General features: G+C 35.8%; 2 protein-coding genes across 8 annotated transcripts in view; one reads left to right on the plus strand and one right to left on the minus strand.

Annotated features, from left to right (window-relative positions):
- Positions 1 to 21,387, plus strand: part of LOC123312563 (sodium-coupled monocarboxylate transporter 1-like) — a 383,426-nt gene that overhangs the window by 245,620 nt on the left and 116,419 nt on the right. The gene's annotated exons all lie outside the window — the stretch shown is intronic.
- LOC123312562 lies at positions 6,815 to 11,759 on the minus strand. 7 transcript variants are annotated; one of them, XM_044897055.1, is made up of 6 exons: positions 10,692 to 11,747; positions 8,026 to 8,463; positions 7,770 to 7,913; positions 7,493 to 7,707; positions 7,278 to 7,437; positions 6,815 to 7,198 (listed from the first exon to the last, which is right to left on the minus strand). In XM_044897055.1, exons 2-6 carry the CDS (start codon positions 8,435 to 8,437, stop codon positions 6,990 to 6,992), a joined length of 1,140 nt encoding a protein of 379 aa, XP_044752990.1. In that variant the 5' UTR covers positions 8,438 to 8,463; positions 10,692 to 11,747; the 3' UTR covers positions 6,815 to 6,989. The 7 variants fall into 7 exon arrangements, with proteins under 7 accessions (XP_044752990.1, XP_044752989.1, XP_044752988.1 ...); XM_044897054.1 differs by having other exon boundaries at positions 10,077 to 11,747; XM_044897053.1 differs by having other exon boundaries at positions 6,815 to 7,036; positions 7,093 to 7,198; positions 8,026 to 11,745.

Here is a 21,387-nt window from a genome sequence, read left to right on the forward strand (position 1 = left end):
TGTTGCAGAAAATTAAGTCGAGTACTTTATCGTTTATGTTCTTGACACCATTAAACTGAAGAAAGTTTCCGAAATTGAAGGTGTCCATGATGTTCTGGGAGGCATGAGGAATTCTAGAGGGAGAAAGTGAGAGTCCCTCTGTCCCTCAGCCGAAGTCCACACAATGTCCGAAAAATTGAAATCTCTACAGATAAAAATAGCTCGATCGGAAAACATGGCTAAGACTCGTTGTAGATTCAAATTAAAAGAAGAATATGCTACATGGTCATTGGGTGGCAAATAAGTACAACAAATTTAAAGTTTCGTACCGTTAGCGGCGTCTCCAACCTCTACCCAAAAGTCCTCCACAGACGACTGAAGATCCAATCGCCGAGCTGCAACAAGTTTCTGATGAACAGCTATCAAGACACCACCTCCATCTTCCTTAGAACTGGAAGTATCAACACGATCACGCCGAAACAAATTATATGAGCAATCTGAGAGTTCTGAGTCAACTACTGAAATATTCAGCCATGATTCCGTTACGCACACCACATCACTTCCAACAACACTTAAGTTTCGTTTGGATGTTTCTGTTTTCGATCTCAACCCCCTAACATTTTGTTAAAAAATTCTAAAAGAATTTCCTCTTAAACTTTCATTGATTTTTTTCTTATCTGAGTGGATGATTAGGGTTTTTGAGCTTGTATATCTTTCTTTTCGGGGAAAAACATCTATTTATAAATACACCCTCCGGCCAGGTTTCCTCACTCATAATTTCGTCTGAGATGGTGATAGGGATTCCAATCTTAAAGGATGAGTAATTGGCGCCATCTCGTTTGGGAGTTAATTTTTCCACAGAATAATCTGAAGTTTCTATGTTACCAAGAAAATCAAGCACATCAGCCTCAGTTACCGACCTTCCCAATCTTGAAACAAAGTACCATCTCTTACGGGTTGGTGGTGGAGGTTCTACTGTTAACGATGCATTTTTACTCCTCTCTACAAAAATATTGGACCTTCTCCCAATTTCTTTTTTCCCAACCCCAGAGATTGTTTTCTGTGACAATCCACTAGAATCCAAGGAAGGTTCATCCACTATTTCCTGTGTTTTCTCTGGATTATTTTTCCTATTCGTATTTTGTTTTTGTTTACTTCTTTGTTTACCTTTATTACGGCTGGAATTCTGGGTTATAATTTCAGCGCAGGCCTGATTAACGAACGCAAGCGTGTCTGACTGATCTGTGGTGATGCTAGATCCACTGTTTATTCCCTCATCTTGTGTTGGATGAAGTCCCGCACAGTATGATATCTTCAACTTATCCTCCAGAAAAAGTATTTTCTCCTTAAGTAGGATCGAATTCTCTTCAAGAATCCTGTTCTTAGACTGAAGTTCTCGAATTAAATAACGTAGAAGTGACATTTCGGATTCCTCCTCCTTGAAGGTTAGGTCTTCCGAATCTAGAATCTCATGTGCACAAGCCGAGGTTTTGGAGCTCACAGCCTGTCGAAAACATGAACCATAAAAAGGGCCGCCGTCAGGACCGGCAAACCGGGCACCCTGCCGGGGCGGCACATTCTGGGGGCGGCATATCAGTTGATAAAACGATACCAATTTTTTTTACACAAAATTTTTTTATTATAATTAAATATTATTATTAATTGCAATTCACATGTGTTCTTCTCAAAGTACCGAATAAAAATGCATTTCAACCAGAAATAGGGGGAATACCGCCAGATGGAAAGCGATCAAAGATGCCGCATTCTACCCATAAAAAACTATCAAAGTCAGCCTGTTAATATATCTCCACCGCAGCAGCCACTCACTGTCCTTTTTTTAGCTCTCTAGCTAGTCGGTCTCTTCGATAAACTTCACAGACTGTATAGTTTTGGGACGGCTTCCAACATAATTCAGAAATAATTTTTATATTCTGTTTGCCATTCTTAATTTGAAATGTTAATTTCTGGGAGGAATTTAAAATACTTGAGAAGCAAAAGTACCTATTAACCCTTTACAATAGTACTTATATCGTGTTTATACGAATTGAGACTGTTGTAGATTTTCATATATCTCTTTATCTGTGGAGTTTAAAATCAAATTGAATCATATTGAAAGTCGGTTCTACATCTGTATTTTTCAAACATTTCACTGTATATATTTTACTGTAGATGCTTGCAGAAAATGACAAATGCAATCACCAGTGTTTTAGACGTCCTAATCAGAAGGATCAAGTGAATGACAAGAGGTGGAGATAATACGAATGAGTCAATTTTGTACTATTTTTATTTCCTTTCATCTAATATTGGTACGAATAGTTATCCGACCAATTGAATTACTGGTTGGTAGTAAGTACTATCTGCAATGCGGTGAAATAGCCTTCCGTATTGTCTATGAACATTCCCATCCCTCCGAGGGGAAAAAGGAAAGGACTAATTTTTGAAATGAAATGACGTAGAAAAAAGAAATACCCTATTTTTATTCACCTCCCTATTCAAGTTTTGTTTCTGATCTGCATATATAGTGCATTTAAGAATGATTGACATCTCGGGTGGCTATGGAAAATAGAATTTAAGTTGGTAATAGCCCATAAGTTGAGATTTTGTGTTGCGGAATTCATGTTGGTATTGTGAATAAACATTGATCTATAGACCTATTATATGTAAATCTATGGACTTACCACCAGTTATTTGAATTATGTACAGCTGTTTATGCTCTTAATTAACGGTGGTATTCTGCTTTCATATGTAAGCCAATCTGTAACTTTTCATAAGCTTACTGGAAAATTATGCATTTCTGGACGTTTTTAGTGATCTGTAGCTTACAGGAATCCGTATCTATTCACGATCAAAGATTATATAGTTAGGAAGATAGGAAACCAAGCGTATACACTTGCGTTAGCGCCACCTGGTGGTTCAATTGTGCTACTAAGATGCTAAGAATGGTTAAAATATTTATTCGACGGCCATTTGGAGAAACATAATTTGACTTTTGTAAGATTTGAAGAAACATGGCCGTTTTGTTTCCGCTCGTCGTTTATTTAGCTCATTTTAGTCGTTTATTATTAAAGTTTGTTGTGTATTTCCTTAGCGAAAACTTCAAAATCAAAGAAAAATATCTTTGCTCAAAATGTCGTATGGAAACTATTGTATGGTGAGGAACTGTGGAAACTGTAGTATAAAAGATTCTCCGAATATAAGTTTTTTGAATTTACCATAAAAATGGGAAATTGAAACTCGTACAATGTGACTCTGATATTGATTGATTTTTATTTTCAGTACTCTGAAGTGAATAGGATTTTTAGTATGTCAAGACATTGACTTGGTAAACTGCAGTAAAAAAGTTTCTCCTGGAATACGTAGAGTCATTATAGATTCTTTGAAGTTGCATCTCCCAAATACTTACTGAGCAGAAAAAAGAAACTTGTTCTCTGATGTTCGATGAAATTAGTCTATGTGAAGAGTTGCACTTTAACGATCACCACGTTGTCTATGAGTAAGTGGTGGGACAAGCTGAGGATGGTATAAAAGAGTAAGTCGAAAACTTCAAGTGAAAAAGACAGAGCAATACAAAGTACTTGAGAAACCAACAGGTCGAATTTGGGAATAATTTTTAACTTTAAATCTGATTTTCTCAAAACCAAATAAAATGCACTCGTACTCCTAGGCTCTTACACACTCTTACACTACAATTTTATACATTGGAATAGATACATGTATTTCAATTTATCACTGAATTTTATCATTTATAGCTGGATATATGTCATTCATTCATTACAAAAAACAGAAAGAAAATAAAGAGAAAGGAAAAAAAAGGTGCAAACAGACTTATAATTTCTCAGGGCTAATTGAATATATGTATTATTATGTTGATATGCAATTCATGTTATTAGTGAAGTTATTTGCATTTTGTTATTCTTACATATCTTTACCGACATACAGGTTACACCTATGTAAATTTGTTTTTAATTGTGGTTCTGAAAATTCTGTAACTAATATGTAAAAGAATTCTTGAAATATGTTGTATCGAATATTTGTTCATATTAATTTCTGATAAAAATTGTACAAATTCAACTGATTCTATTAATTGGAAAAAAATGTATTGTGTAGAAATAACACCTTTGATATATAACATTTTACCATGTTCTGTAGTATCCTATATTCAGAGCTCAATTATTTGTGTACAGGGTGTTTTCAAAGGTGAATTATTTTCACCAATTGTACCTTCTGTTAATAAAAAAGCCTGACCTTCGAATACACCATGTACAATCAAATTTTTCTATATATTTCAAATAAAAAGTATAGCAAATCTAACACAGTATTTCATTAATACTAATTGATTCACAACAATGTTTAGATGAAAAAAACATCTTGATCACAAAACAAAGGCCTATTTTTGTTTTGTCGCTCAGGATGTTTTTTCTGGTTTTGACCAAGTCTATACTCGAATTCAGTAAAAGGAATAGAATTCGAATTTCGCGCCCTTTTATTGAGGAACAGAATTTGAATTTCGTGCCCTTCAATTATGAAATAGAAAACTATTATTTAACAGATTGACAGTACGATTTCAGCGCCATCTGATTGTCAATTGTGTGCAACACAGGCCAAAACGTATACGCTTTTTAGTACTAGCGATATGAGGCTGTTTCCTATCAGGGGGTATTCTTTGTGGGAATAAGGACAAATACTTTAGAACTATAATCTTTGTTCACGATAAGTAGTTCGAAACTAACACAGTAAAGAAGATAGTTACAGGAACATTTTCAGAATTGCATTATTTACGAATCTGTCAACTGGACACAGACAGATCGATCGTAAGCTACAGATTCGTAACTTACAGATGAAAAGCAGAATATAACCATTAATCATTTAAATTGTAAACATAATTGTGTCAATTTTAAATGCTGATTAATATGCTGCAAATCTGAATATTTCTTATTTTCATATACTTTTCTAGGTTATATCAATATATTCCAGTTCTGTGATTGAAAGTACAGAAATTTTTGTAGTTCTTTTGTGACCAGATATTAAGCTTCGCCTGGACTTTCAAGACCTACTAGGATGTTGTGATGGGCTTTTTCTCTCACCCTGGACGCTCCTTACCTTTGCTCGGGCGCCAGTGGGGCAATCAGTGGAACCCCACGTCTCTCACAGAATCTCCAAAGAATTAGAGAGCCCGGGTAGACTTGAATGATCAGTGGAGAAGGGTAGCAGTGAAAACTAGGGTGGTAGCGTCTTCTTGGTCTCTGCTTTCTGACGGTTTTTAATCGTTCAAAAAGAGTACCTACCTCTTCTGACGAAAATTTAGCTCTAACTGATTTAGAGAACTGTCTCTCACTGGAAAAAATAACTGACAACAAAATAAACGTTCAGACCTTTATTCCTACTGGATTAAATTATATACAGAAATGTACAAGTAATAACAAATATTGATGTCAACCGGCGGCCTGGTCGGTGTGGGGGCGGCTGATGAAACACGGTCTCTCCAGGAAAATACGGTTGAAATAGACGATAAATACCGTTAAATTTTGTACGGTCACTCCAGAGGAGTACGGTGGAAATAGACGGTCTTTTGAGGTCCTGGCAAGTCACTCCTTCTGTCGGCGGAAATCGGTACAGTGGCTGGTCTCAGTCGAATGGCAGTGCACCCTGTCACTCTCCCTCTCTTTCTCCCTCTCTTTCTCCCTCTCTCTCTCTGTTACCTTCTGTCGGCGAAAATTGGTACCGTGGCTGGTCTCAGTCCAATTGCAGTGTACCCTGTCTCTCTCTCTTTTTCTCTTTCTCTCTCTCTGTGGCCCTCAAAATGGCTGCCAGTCAGACAGCAGGTCGGAAGGAGCTGTCAACCTGTAACTTGATCGGTCGGAAGTCGGCAGTCTATTAACAAAATAAGAACCAAAAATACGGTAGGAACACCAAGTCCTCCTGGGACCCAACGGCGGTCGAATAACTGACGCGGAAGCCGGCACTCTACACAGTCTACGATCACTAGGTCAAGTTTAAACGGTAGGTAATTATTCTCAGCCAGTCCAACAGACTAAAGAAAGCGGAAAATAGCCCTCAGGTATGCACTACCCCAGACGGCACAAACATATTGCATGCATATGTTATGCATATCCCACTGGAATATTGGCATATGCCAGGGATATTCCATATCCTCCAAAATATATGCTATGCACATTCTATGAATATCCAAAGTCACCAAGAAACATATCCCAGGAATATCCGAAAACATATTCATGGCATATATTTTCTTAGATTAAAAATATATGCCAGGAATATCTGCGCTAGCATATGCATAGCAGAAAAAATATTGCTTCGTTTTGGAGATACAGGGTGTGGAAATTGAATTTTTTTGTTTGCTTTTTACAAGTAACTTTTGCCAAAAATGAATTAATATAATACATATACATATATAATAAATTTTTGGCAAAAGTAACTTTTTGAGAGTAATTTTTATCAAAAATTTTGAAAAGCAAACAAAAAATTTCAATTTCAACACCCTCTGTATCTCCAAAACGAAGCATATATATCCGGGCACAAGTTTATAATATGTAGTTTTTTCTTAAAATTGTCTCAGGAATACAAGTCACTTGAATATTTTAACATACTTTTAGGTTACATCCTGGTCTTTTTTTACATGTCCATAAATCAAAGTTTTCTCTATTTTGACATATAGTCCTTGGAAAGCTTATTATTTCTTCTGAGCAAAAAATAGCCAATCAAATAATCATTCTTTTTGAGAACATCAACAATAACTAATAATTTCAGATGGGAAATAAAATGCCTAAGCCACTGTCTTCACTGATTAAATGTCAGTTATTTTGAGAAAAAAGCTACGTGAGAAAAATATTTATTACAAAAATCAGAAACATATTGTTAACAGAACAATATTAATAACAGAAAATAAAAATAATAAAATGCAAAAAAATAATATTATGTAATAGTTGTGAACTCAACTGAACAATATTTAATTTCACATTGAAAAAATATTAATTAGGCATAGCGGTACTATATTAACAATTCTTCAGGCAGGTCATTATTCTGTTGGTTCTCCTTGTCCCTAAAAAGAGCCAATTTAAAAAACAAACCTCATTAATATTAAAACCATTTACTAACCGTCTTCTATTGCACCTCTCAGTTGCTTTTGTCAAAAAAATGGCAAGTCTTTCTTCCACTTGTTTTTCTGTAACGTTTTTTGTAAGCGGGTTTTTCTTACATACTTCTACAAAAAACAACATTAATGTAATATTGATATATCAATATATTCCAACAGAATTGACTACTATAAAGAAAATTTTTACCTTTGATTAAAGAAGCTATGTCTAAAAGCGAAAATTTCTTTTTTCCTTTGCCTCCAACCCAGCTGAACTGCCTTAAAACCTCATCCTCCACTAACTGAGGCATGCATCTTCTGATGATATCTTTGATGTCTGTACCTCCAACATGGATGAGCTTAGAAATCTATAAACAAAATTACTAGTTTTGTCTTTTGGTCATAAAATTAAATAAAAATTACCATAAAATCTCTTGTAGTTTTGTCACCCAGCTTTTTGTCCAATTCCATCAGCTCAATGTAGGACTTTGCTGGAATTTGGACATCTAATAACGCCTCTGCTGGGTTATTATCTTTTATATTCTCTGTTCTAGAATTTAGCAAGGATGTAATTAGTTCTGAATTTTGCATAACCCTGCCATTAATTATATGCAACAGTTTTATAATTTCAGTAGAATCTATAAAAAACAAAGAAACAGTTAAAGTCAAAAATGCATAAATGTAAAAGCGATTTACTGACCTTTACAGGACGAACATTTCTGTATTGCTGTAGAGGCAGTTCTTGAAGTCGACATCAGATTTGAGTCGGTGAATTCCTTTTCCATAATTATATTTCTTTTCACCAGTGCTTCAGAACTTGATGGGCTGGCTTGTAGTGAATGACCTGGAAAAATATATTCTTGGCATAATAAATAAAATTAAAACTATACAAAGAAAATACTCTAGATCTTTTGATATGCAAAAAAAAATATCTGAAAATACTGATTTTATCATACCAGGAGGTGTTGGCAATTTAAATCTTGGTGATCTTCTTGGAGTTTTTTCCAGAGGAGGGGATATTTCATCTTCCGAAGAAACATAACGGGAATTTTTTTTTCTTCGTCTTTTATTTAAAACATCTTCTGAAAATTCGCTCTCTGTATCCAACTCGCTTGTATACTTTGCCTTCCCAGCTTTTTTAGATGCCACACAAAAATTTTCATATACTGAACTGCTCAATACTTCCACTGGCAAGCATTTCCAGCTCTTTGAAGGCTTTTCTTTTGCCCGAATAGCAGCTCTCACCTTGGCCCCAGAGATAGTATCTGGCCACAGACATTTGCAGCCATCAATTAACCAGGAAGCGGGCACTGCTTCCACCATATCATTCTCCTCAGTAAATTTCACAATTTGCCACCCGCCTTCCATTTTAATTATATGGCAAATATGATATCCTGACAAAAGAATAGCATTCTCGTTCATTTCATAATGAATAACAAAAAATAATGCAAATTAGGGAGCAGCAATAAATTTATTTAGACAAATATCCGACTGTATGCAACATTGGAAATACAACAAAGCCATCTTCATGAGGAAGGCGAACATATTTCTGGGAAATTTCTTCAATATTAACTATTACAAATTTTTTACATAAATTTTTCACAAAATGCACATCGAGAATGGAAGAATTGCATGGTGTTTCAAAGAAGTTACATTTTGACTGAAATTTTTTCACAAGAGCTACAGTTAAATTTTTTTTATTAGAAAAACCAAAAACTAGTGATACAGTGCCATCTTTCAATCCACAACAGTTATCCCGCTTGTACCCTGCATTCAAAGTAAAAGTTGGAAGCACTAATTTTAAAAACTGAGGATATGGTAATAAGGGTGATATGTTTTTTTCATGTTGGAGATACCAATTTTCTGACTTACTTGATTTTGAGACAAGAAAACCTTCTGACAATCTTTTCATTATTTGTTCCAACGGTTTATCACCTTTTCTGACTAACCGTTTTAAAATCTGTAGAAAATTTTCACTGGAAAAGTTACTGAATTTGTCTAATGCTCCAAAACGACGAGCACAATCTGTGAGGTGAATTAAATTGTGAAAATTGTGTGACATGTAGTGACGGCCATAAATATTTTGAGTTTGTTGAACAAAATATATAAGTAATTTTTCTGCATAATCATACAGATTTGTCAGAGAAAATGATACCAATATTGTTATACTAACAAAAAGACATTTGAAATGATCATATTTTTCTCTTGTGAGAAAAGGTTTTAAAATTACAACACCCGTGTATAAAAGGAATAATCTAAATTCAGTTGCTTTCCACCTTTTACTTTCTAATAGGCTTCGTGACTTTCTTGGGAATTCAGATGGTACATACACAGCTATCTGTTTTATTAATAAATTCATATTCTTAATTAAACTAGCTGGTAAATTATGTGGTGGTTTCCCAAATATCCAAGTTCCAACAAGGAGTTTTTTAGTCACACCCAGCAAAACTAAGTGCATATAATCTAGTGGCACATCTTCAACCAAATCAATATAATCGATATTTTGAAGTATTGTGAAACCTAGATGATAGTTTTCATCGCTTTGATTTCTAAAAGTTTCATTTGTTCTTTTCATTGAATCAATATCTGGAAAACAAACACGGTCTTCAAGGTATATTCCTTCTTGACAGCACTTAGTGCATGATGAATAGCCACTGTGACTCTTCACCTTCAATAAGTATGATTTGGCTGGGGCATCAAAGAGAAAAAACTTCAACTTAAATGTAACCAACCTGTCTCCTATTTTCAAAGAATTCTTTGATACATTAATTACATCATTTACAAAATCTAGCAAAAATTCATTTGCATCATGGGGTTTCTGAAACCCATGGTATAAACCAATCAAAACAACATTTTGAACTGTTATGTTCAAATTCAAGATCACCCCTAAAATAGGATACACTTGACTACCAGAACTCTTACTCAATGGGAGTCCATCAATATTTACAGCAATTTCAAGATTTTCAGGAGGTATCAGTTTATGCATCCTGAAAAAATCACTCAGTACCTTTTCAATGCCCAGATGACAGTATGTACCAGGGCTCACAACTCTAGTTTTTACTTCACGAACTGTTGATAAGAAAGATCGAGCACTTTTTGGAATACCATCTAAGCCTGGTTGTTTCCTGAGAATAGTCAGTAGCTCCTCAACCGCTTTATGAGTTATTTGATTTTTCACTGCCCACAGCTTAATTTCTTCTTGAAAACTCAGGCTATCACTTTGACTTGGTCCTGGGAGAGAAGCATTTTCCAATACGTTACTTGGTATTGATATCCATTCAGAAGCAATGCTACTACGTTCTGATGTAGGCAAAGCCTCAATTGTTTCATTAGAATAACTATCTAATGTTTTTTCAGCGTTCTGGTCATACACTGACAAATCAGTTATATTGTGCTCTTCAGTAACATTGTTTCGGGAAATCAACAATGTTTGGTGGGTCAACCTTTTCACTTTTCTAATAAAACTTTTTTTCATTGTTGCAAAGCAAAATACGAACTTCAGATGAACAGGTATACTCCTGTAAAGACCTAGGTGAATTCACTTCTATAGAAATCAGACGAATTCACTTCTATTTAACTCAGACGAATTCACATCTTTTTAAATAAGACGAATCTTACTCACCAGAAATGTTTGCTCTTGATTAAAATCGTTGGCAGCTTAAGATTGCAAAAACTAAGAAACGAAAACGTGCTCTAACGTTCACAACTTACTCAAGTTACGCAGACGCAGAGCAAATCGAACTAAAAGAGAAAGTTTTAAAGTTTAACAGGTTAGGTTAGATTATCATAGAAAATTATGAATCATAAAGTGATGCATACCTTTTCTTTTTTTTCATAATTATTGTGGTATATTATAAAAATTTATGTATATATATATAGTTATACCAATTTAATTAGAAAATTTTACTTCTTATTTCATTATTATTAACAATAGTTAATAGACTCAGGCCCGTATTCATAGTTCGCCCTTGAGGGTGAGTGAGAGTTGAGGTCACCTTTACGGCCAGTATTCATAAGGGCGATACAAACTCTCATTCACCCTCAAGGGCGAACTTTGAATACGAGGCTTAACACTTAGAGGGGTTTTCTTTTCACTTTACACTAAATGATACATATATTCCCGTATGACTACAATATCCTAGACAATCTGCAATAGCTTGTCGATTGAGAGGTAGGTTCGCAACACAGATGGTTGCGGGTTCGATTCCCGCTCATGGCCATAGTGAGGTATGCTGCTATACGTCCGGAAGTTGATAAAATAATATTGCAAATTAAATTATCAATATTTTGGTTGCCAAAGCTTTAAAACTCTTTTTTTATCTGAATAGAATAAATAAATGATTCCTATCCGTTTTCATAAAATATGAACGAGGAACTTTCCAAGTTGATCCTTTAAAAAACTGATATGCTATAAATATGCCATGAAAAATATTCATGGAATATATTTTCATGAATATTCGTCAGATATTCTCTTCGAATATTCTCGGAATATTCAAATTCTTACATTTCAGCTTGATATGCCGTTTGAATATTCCAGTATTATTCAAGGAGAATATCTGACGAATATTCGTGAAAACATATTCGATGAATATTCTTCATGGGTATAAGATAACACAGCATATTCAAGGAATATTCCAGGGATATTGCAATATCTATTGGAAAATGGGATCTTGTAGGCATATTCCAGCAATATTGGGTGCCGTACGTAAGGAACAATAATACTACAAGTGACTTGCCTTAAACTTTCAGACTTCCTGACGTACTTTCCAATTCACGGCAATAACACCTTACGCACTTTTCTCGGCAGCTCGATCTCAATTTATTCGCTCTTGACATTCATCCGCTTCAGCGCCCTGCGCTGAAGAAGTACCTCCCCTCTCCTCGGAATACTTGCCCCACTATGGTTAACTCATCTCTCCATTGGATGCATTCAAAGTGTTCGGTCAGTCCGCCGGTTCGGAAAGAAACAGAAACAACTGAAGAGAAGGAAAAACTGAACAAGTTGAAAGACCTCTCTCGACTCAGAAAATGTACTTGAGAATTAATAAACCTTGGCCAACATGACTCAGAACTATCGTGTAATCTCAATGGACATGCAACCTCTATGGCAGATTTCAGGATATCTACAAAAAAGGTTGCTTATAATTACTTTTCGGTGAATAACCTGCAAGATAATCTAGTAGAGTAGCTTTGTGGTCACTTATGAAACGCTCCTGAACAGAAACTTTAATCTTATCATGCATAGCATTCGTAGCAATGTAATCCCCATTTGTAGTGGTAGTGATTCCATGCTTGTTTGTTATAACCTATGAGAAGATCATCCAAAAGTTTTTTCCGATGATTATTCGCTAGTAAATAGTCAATATTGAAATCTCCACACAAAAAAAGAACATCAGAAATGGAGCCACAATAGCTTAGGACATATTCTAAGTCTTTCAAGATGGCGCCGACGTGCAGTTCATGTTCAAATACAATAGCTCGTTCGAGTGATTATATTACTTGTTCAAAGAACCCAATGCATCTCTTCCACATTTCTTGTGCTGGTATAGATATGGTTCAATTCGATTCCCGTAAAAAACAGGTGAATTGAAAAATTGGGAGTGTGCTATTTGCTCCCTTCATTACCTCACTATTGGAGGATTGAATGAATCTCTGAATCTCATTATGGATTGTTTCAAGACATCAATCGAAGAGAACATCAAACAGCAGTTTTCTCAAGAGATCAGTGATCTCCGATCTGAGGTTGAAACACTTCGACAACAAAACATTAAACTACAATCGGCAGTGAATGCACTATCCGACAATAAAGTTGGGATAAAAAATATAAAAAAATCACACAACCGTGATATTTTTGTGACATCCGTCTCTGAAGGCCATGAAGAGTCGCTGAGAACTTCGGATATTGCTGAAACCCCAACGGATGTTGTCAGTTTACGAAAAAGATCTGCTAAAAAAGATGAAAATATAACAGATAACATAAATCGCTCTGAGAATGATGACTTCATACCTGTACGATCAACAAAAAGAAATCTCAGAAGAAAACGACACATAATTTTGGGTACTAAAAATGAAGAACATCTCGAAATTAAGGCAATGAAGCAATTTTCCCATATTCATGTCAGTAATCTGGATCCTGATTTGAGAGCCGAACAATTGAGCAGTTACTTGACGAAGAAAAATTTCCTAAACACTCAATGTGTAAAATTGGTGTTTAATCGTCCTCAAAAGTATTCCTCTTTTAAAATATCTGTAATATCAAGCGACTTCCAAAGAATCAAAGAACCCAGTATTTGGCCTGAAGGAACTAGGATCAATAATTTTCTGTTCCGTCTCATGAAGCAGAAAGAAAGGGAAAAAGCTCAGCAATAACTGCATACCCGATTTCTTACAAGCTTGTTCATTTAAATTTGCAATCCATTGGAAATATCCTATTAAGGTTGGATTCATTTGTAAACAGTGCAAATTGTCATTTCCTAGCTGTCACCGAGCATTGGAAGTCCTCGAAAGAACTACAGGTCCACGGTATATCGAACTTCAAGTTAATCTCATCTTTCTGTCGGAACAGTGGTCAACATGGTGGTAGTGCTGTGTATCGTAGATCTGATGTGTCTATATCGGCAACTTATTTAAAGAGACGTTGATATTCGTAATTGACAGACTGAACTGAACTTTATTGAACAAGATGGCTACATATCAAAAAATACATAGATGGCGTTACCTGTAACAACCATACAATATTTTGTTATCTTTTAACACCCCCACATAACAAAATAAATTTTATTTTCCTTACAGAACACATATTTGTCTATTTAACCCTGATCCCCAGCATATGCATGAACTTATAATGCTTAGTGGATAAAAGACCTTTGGTCAACAAGTCAGCGGGCATTTCCTGTGTTGAAACATATTCAATATTAATTAGTTTATTTCTAACTGCATCTCTTACATAATGAAAACGAACATCAATATGTTTTGATCTAGCATGTGCCTGATGACTTGTTGCTAACTTTAGTGCACTTTGATTATCACATTTCAATTTAATTGCACACATTTTACCACTTAGTTCATACAAGAGATTTCTAAAGTAAACAGCCTCCCTAGAAGCCTCTGAAAGAGCAACATACTCTGCTTCAGTGCTGGATAAGGAAACTGTCCTTTGTTTTTTACTCTGCCAGGAGACTACAGAACCACTCATCAAGAAACAGAACCCTGTATAAGACTTACGATCTAGACTATCGCTAGCCCAGTCTGCATCAACAAAACCTATCAACTCTGAATTACAATTATCCTTATGATATGTCAAACAATAATGTTTTGTTTTCTTTAAGTACCTCAATATTCTCCTAGCATAACCAAAATGTGTTTCATCATAACAGTTATTGAACTGGCTGAGGTAACTAAGAGAATATGACAAGTCAGGTCTAGTCAACACAGCCAAATACATAAGGCATCCAATTAACCTTTGATATGGCAGGTTGTCCTTACAATTTTCTGCCTTTTCTATGTTCAATTTACACTCTATAGGAGTATCTATAGTTTTACAACTAGACATTTCAAATTTTAATAATAACTGCTCTATATATTCCTGTTGATCCACAGTTATAGTTTTAGATTCTTTGTTTACATTAATTCGCATACCTAAGTAACGTCTAACAGGACCTAAATCCTTCAATTTGAATTCAGAACTTAGTACAGCTTTTAAATTTTCAGTTTTAGCAACATTATTTGAAAAAATCAAAAAGACCGCTACAATGATCTTAACATTTTCAGAAAAATATGTAAACAAACATGGTTCAAATTTACTCATTTTAAAACCATAATTAAGCAAACAGTCTTTAACTTTCTCATACCACACTAAAGAAGATTGTTTGAGTCCATATATGGCTCTTTTTAGTTTCAAAACCTTTCCAGTTTGATTATTTACAAAACCTTCTGGAATTGACATGTAAATATTTTCCCTTAAATGCCCATTCAAAAAAGCTGTTGTCACATCAAGGTGATCAATATCCATGTCCCATTGTACACTCAGAGCAAACAATAATCTTAGTGTAGAATGTTTAACCACAGGAGAAAAAGTGTTTTCATAGTCTATACCACGCCGCTGCGTAAACCCCTTGGCCACGAGTCTGGCACGATACCGCACTTTATCATTCACATCTAGCTTTTTGTTTAATACCCACTTGTTTTGCACAATTGAACTGTCACTTTCACCTGGTATATCCACAATTTCCCAAGCATCGTTGTCCTCGAACGACTGGAGCTCGTCTCGCAGGGCTTTTCTCCACTGATCAGCTTCTGGTCCCTTCAGCGCTTCTGAGAAATCAATTTGTTCGACTTCCGGAATAGTATTAGAGATACAGATATTACCAAACCCAAAACGTTCTGGAGGTCTTCTTATTCTCTTATCCTGTCGTGGTAATTCTGGAATTGGTTGCAACTCACTGGTTGAGATATCTGTCTCTATGTTAGTGGTGGTTGTATCATCATAACTGTCACTAGGTGGATCAGTATATACAGATGTATTTGAATTTGAATCATGGAGAGATTCATTCATTGAAGACTCCCCCACTGAATCTCGGTCATCTTCATTCAGAGAATCATGCCCTTCAGTATCAACATCATCCTGTATCCATTCTGCTGTATCATCTCTATTCATTTCTGATTATACTGTTTTATCTTCCATTACTATTATGTCTCTTTTCACAGTTACAATATTTTTTATAGGATCATATACACGATATCCCTTTACTGTTTCTGAAAATCCCACAAGAATGTTCATTTTGGCCTTCTTGTCCCACTTTAACCGTCTTTCTTTTGGTATGTGAACCATTACAGGACTACCAAACAGACGTATATGACTTAAATCTGGCTTCTTTTTATAGCACGTTTCATAGGGTGTTATATTTCCTACACTTGAAGTTGCGGATCTATTCTTTAAGTATGCCGCTGTGTTAGCTGCTTCAGCCCAGAACTTCTTCTCTAGTTTGGCATCAAACAACAGGCATCGTGCTTTCTCTACAATAGTTCTGTTTGCTCTTTCACAAACACCATTTTGCTCAGGTGTGTATGCAGTAGTCTTCTGGTGGATAATTCCTTGTCCAAGTAAATAATTCTCCATCTCACTACTACAAAACTCACCGCCATTGTCTGTGCGCAATATTTTAATTTTTTTATTCTGCTGATTTTCAGCCATTGCTTTGAATTGCTTGAATATTTTGAAAACTTCATTCTTATGTTTGTGGAAGTATATGAAAGTCATACGACTGTGATCGTCAATGAACAAGACAAAGTACTGAGCACCACCTATGGACTTTGTCTCCATAGGATCACATACATCGGCGTGTATTATCTGTAGTGTTTGTGTACTTATTTGTCCAACGTGTTGAAACGGTAATCTCATTTGTTTGCCTTCACAACAGGTTATACATTTATTCATTGTTGTACCACTAGTATCCGGGTAAGACAATCCATCCACAATGCCGTTCTTCATTTTCATTAAATCATTGCTGTTAATATGTGCTAACCGCCTGTGCCAAAGCTCTGCACTCGCATCTGCAGGGGCTGCCAGCATACAATCAGCTACTTTAATATTTAGCTTGTACACTCCATTTGTAGACATTGCTGTGGCTACCAACATATTCTTGTTGTTGCGAATGTAGCATTGGTTTTCTTTAAAAATGACTTTGTTGCCGTTTTCGATTAGTTTACTCACTGACAACAGGTTTGTTGTTAAGCTTGGCACGCATAGCACATCTTTAACCATGATATCATAGTTACAATTAGTCGATATCTGTACGTTTCCGGAACACAAAACAGGTGCCTTCATATTATTTGCGACGGTTATATCTGATAAATACGGCGTAAAATTCGCGTTCTGTATCCATTCTTTGTTGGCCGTCATATGTGCACTTGCGCCACTATCTACGTACCATTCGTTAGTACTGTATTCTCCATTCAAAAATACCACGCTAAAAGCATTGGATTGCTTGTTTTTCTGCAATAATGGACATTTGTTTCTATAATGACCTGATTGTTTACATTTATAACAAGTGATTGACGTTGACTTGTTGTCAGAGGTCACTGTCACTTTCGAGTTTGTCGATGAGTTTGCGCCGTTTTTAAATCTGTGCTTCTTGCTGTTGTTAGCAGCGAATGCAGCGCCGCTGGAAGAATCCACGTCATTCTTTGAAACCTCCATATCTATCAACTTAGATTTTATTGCATCGGTGGTAATCTGCATACCCGAGTGCTCAATTGCCATAATCATCGGCGAGAATTTTTCAGGCAAACCTGCCAGTAATAACGATCCGATCCATTCCTCGGTGATTGCAAATCCTGTGCCTTTTAATCTCTGAGCCGTTTCGACTACTTGCGTGACATATGAAGTCATGGACTCGCAATTTTCTTGTCGTAACGAGATTGAATGTCTTAGTAGGTTTATCTTACGAACATAACCTGAGTCATCGAACATGTTCTTCAGTTTGATTCATAACTCCAAGGATGTTCTTGTTTCCTTAATATGCACGTACAATCCAGGGTCGACGGTTAAGACTAGCTTCGCCTTGGCTTTTGCGTCATCTGATGCTTTTGGCTCGAATGTAGTATCTGGCTCCGACTTGATATAGTTCACCAGGTTGTCGAGCACTAAAAGATTTTCCACAGCAAAACTCCACTCGTCGTAGTTATCTCGGCCTTTCAGCTTCGGAATGCTTTGAATATAGTTCACTGCCATATTTCCACGAAAAATCAACTATTTTCGACTGTTTTAAACTCGTGTAAAACCGAAAAAAAATTGGAGGCCCATAACCTATTAAAAGAGACGTTGATATTCGTAATTGACAGACTGAACTGAACTTTATTGAACAAGATGGCTACATATCAAAAAATACATAGATGGCGTTACCTGTAACAACCATACAATATTTTGTTATCTTTTAACACAACTGAAGTCAAGGAGTTTACGCGTCTCAGCGTTCCTTATTCATTCGAGTGCTCTGCGATGAAGGTAAACATTGCCTGTGATAGGGATGTTTATATAGAGTCATTCGGGGCAACTGTGCGCACTTTTGCCTTTCAAGCCATACCCTGTTTCAAATGTTGAAGCTAGGAAAATTCAAACATACTCATAAGATAGAGAATTTTCTAATCTATTGAAAAACATCAAAAAGCTTACTAACAAAAACGTTTTCTTTCCGCAAAAAGAAATTTAATGGTGAAAGTCGGAGTGCGTTCACATGCCCAGTATTGCGGGTGAGTGTGCGCACACTCACGGGGTAAGTGAACGCAGTGCTTAGTGAACCACACAATCAAAACAAATTACAAAATAATGTTATCAAAATGTTACGATATTAAAGAAATGCTTTTTATTGTCAATACAGAAGCGCCTTTTTATAAGCACTGCTTTATTGTTCGTGCCACAATTCCTGGTGAACACAACACTTGATACATTCCCCTGTTGGTAGCTCTTCATATTTTTCCGAACAAATAGGACAATATTGATCGAGTCTTAACCAAGAAAATCAACAATGTCATAATTTATTCCTTACTGAACTAATGCCCATATAATGAATCTATGCGCACACTTACCCGCGCACACTTTCCCCAGTAAGCCAAAATTTGAATTGACGTTCTTATAGAGTTGAGCAGCTAAGAGAACCTACAATTTTTCATTATGTATTTAGATTAATATGCGCATGATAGAATAAAATATTGTTCAACACTGTCAGCCTCGGAACTTGGACCTGGCAGAATTTGCAGAGATGCTGAAAATTAACAAGAAAACTAGTGAATTTGATTGATTGCAAATAAAAAGTTAACGAAACGTCGCACGGCGCACTCCTATGAAAACCTAATTTGGGGATTCTGCGCCGTTGCCTCACCCAAATGAACCCCTCTTTCATACATAGCATAGTCGAGATATACGCACTGCGCACACATACCCACTGCGCTCAGTTACCCCGAATGACTCTAATATCAATTTATAGATCATCTCACCCGACAAGATCCGACCTGGAAGTGTTTTTTGAGAAGTTCACAATTTTACTACAGAAGTTGACCGACATGAATGCTTTTTATTTCATTGCAGGCGACTTTAACATTCATTTAGAGTCCACCAATAACGATCGTAATAAACAAAAGTTTCTTAATATCATCAGCTCTTTTGCTGCGAAATTGGCGATTACTGAACCCACAAGAATTGATTCTTGTTTAGATAATATTGTAACAAATTATGAGACATTCACTGCACATAATGAACAACCTCATCTTTCAGATCATTCAGCCCAGATTCTCGAGTTCAATTGTTTTTCCACACGGGGGAAGATTTTAACATTTGAAACACGTATGATTTGTGAAACGAATATGAATAAGTTCGCTGACATTCTGTCCAGACAAGATTGGAGTTTCATTTATGAGGTTCCTTCTAGCGATGTCAATAAACAAATGTTTTTGTTTCATGATAAATTCAAGAGTATTTACGATGAATGCTTCCCGATCAAAAAAATTAAAAGAACACCAGGCAAATTTAAATCTAGACTCAAACATCCTAATGATAGTATTGCTCATATCAAAAACTTGCTTGATATTCTGTATACAATTTCATCGAAAAACGCAGAATTAAAACCAGTTTATTCTAAGGTTAAAACATTGTATGATAACCATTTAAAAGAAGAGAAGAACAAATTACACATGAATAGATTTCATAGTTCTACTAATAAGTCAAAAACCTTATGGTCAATCGTTAACGAAAAAATTGGAAAAAATAAGAATCAATCAGACATTCGCATGAAGGAATCTGCTGATACCATAGTTGAGAATTTTATTCGTTATTTTTCCACCTGTAACGGATGTTCTCTTCCTTCTACGATACAAAACAAATGCCTTGGTTCTAGAAACTGTAAAAGTTTCTTTTCTTTCGATGTAGATGAGTTTGAAATTCTGAAAGTTGTAAAAAGCTTACCTGGGAAGAAAAGTACTGGAATTGATGATATAGATATAAATGTGATAAAAAAATCAATTCATTTCATAGTTGAACCTCTCAAATTCATAATTAACAACAGTTTCAGAGAAGGCATTTTTCCTGATTTGTTAAGAACTGCAATAATCAAACTACTGTATAAGAAGGACGATCCTAGCGAACTGAAAAACTATCTTCCTATAAGCATTTTAACAAATTTTTCTAAGATCTTCGAGAAAATTCTATGTGGCAGATTGTTGAATTTCTTCAAGAAATTCAAAGTGATCAATGAACGACAACACGGTTACATCAAGGGCAAAAGCACGGAGACTGCAATGTTTGAACTTCTTGAGAATATCATCAGCTCCTTTGAAGATGAGTCTATGCCATTGGCATATTTATAGATTTTACAAAAGCTTTTGATTCTGTTGTACATGAAGTTTTACTGAGTAAGTTAGAACATTACGGTGTTAGAGATAAACAGCTTGATCTCCTCAGAAGCTATTTGAGGGATCGACCACAGATTGCTTCGTTAACTATTGATGGAAAAACATACCGCTCATCAAGCGTCATCATAAATCAGCGTGTTCCGCAGGGAAGTATTCTTGGACCCCTTTTGTTTGTAATATATGTTAATGATTTGCCTAATGTCATTCCCATGTGGAAAGAATTCTTCACCAATTTTGCAGACGACACTAATGTCCTGATAAAAGCCAAATCTTCACTTTAATTGAAGACCCTTGCACATGATATAATTTTTTCAATAGATGAGTGGTGTCTAGCCCATAATTTGCGAATTAACATATCAAAGACCAACCGCATTTTGTTTTCTCATTGCCGTTCCCGATCAGTCGTTATGTCTGCTTTCCCCCACTGAGGAACTCACTAGACAGACCAAGTTTTTGGGTCTTACTCTCGATTCACAGCTCAGTTGGCAGCATCATACAGAGAATGTAATTGCCAGACTTAGATCAGTGATCTATGCTCTAAGGGTATTGAGATCTGACTCGTCTAAATCTTTTCTGATGGCTGTATATTATGCAAATTTTCAATCCATCCTGTCATACGGATTGATTTTCTGGGGTGGCAGTGTGCATGCGGAATCAGTTTTCAAATTGCAGAAAATGGCGGTTCGGACAATATTCGGATTAGCTTATAGACAATCCTGTAGAGGCATCTTCAAAAAGAATGGACTACTTACACTGTCTGGTCTGTACATTTATAAGTTGATGCAATTTTTCCACAAAAATCCCCAATATTTTCGGAGCTTCATACGCCCTAATCTTTATTCACCCGTTACAATATGCTGGTGTATCCAGTGCATAGACTATCTTCTACCGAAAGGGGATGCTCATACATGGCA

Source organism: Coccinella septempunctata, chromosome 4 (genome assembly GCF_907165205.1).
Source record: "Coccinella septempunctata chromosome 4, icCocSept1.1, whole genome shotgun sequence".
Classification (NCBI taxonomy): domain Eukaryota; kingdom Metazoa; phylum Arthropoda; class Insecta; order Coleoptera; family Coccinellidae; genus Coccinella; species Coccinella septempunctata.

Coding starts and splice junctions, on each gene's coding strand:
- LOC123312562 (XM_044897050.1), bottom strand. CDS start 10,544: ATGAAAAAAAGTTTTATTAGAAAAGTGAAAAGGTTGACCCACCAAACA.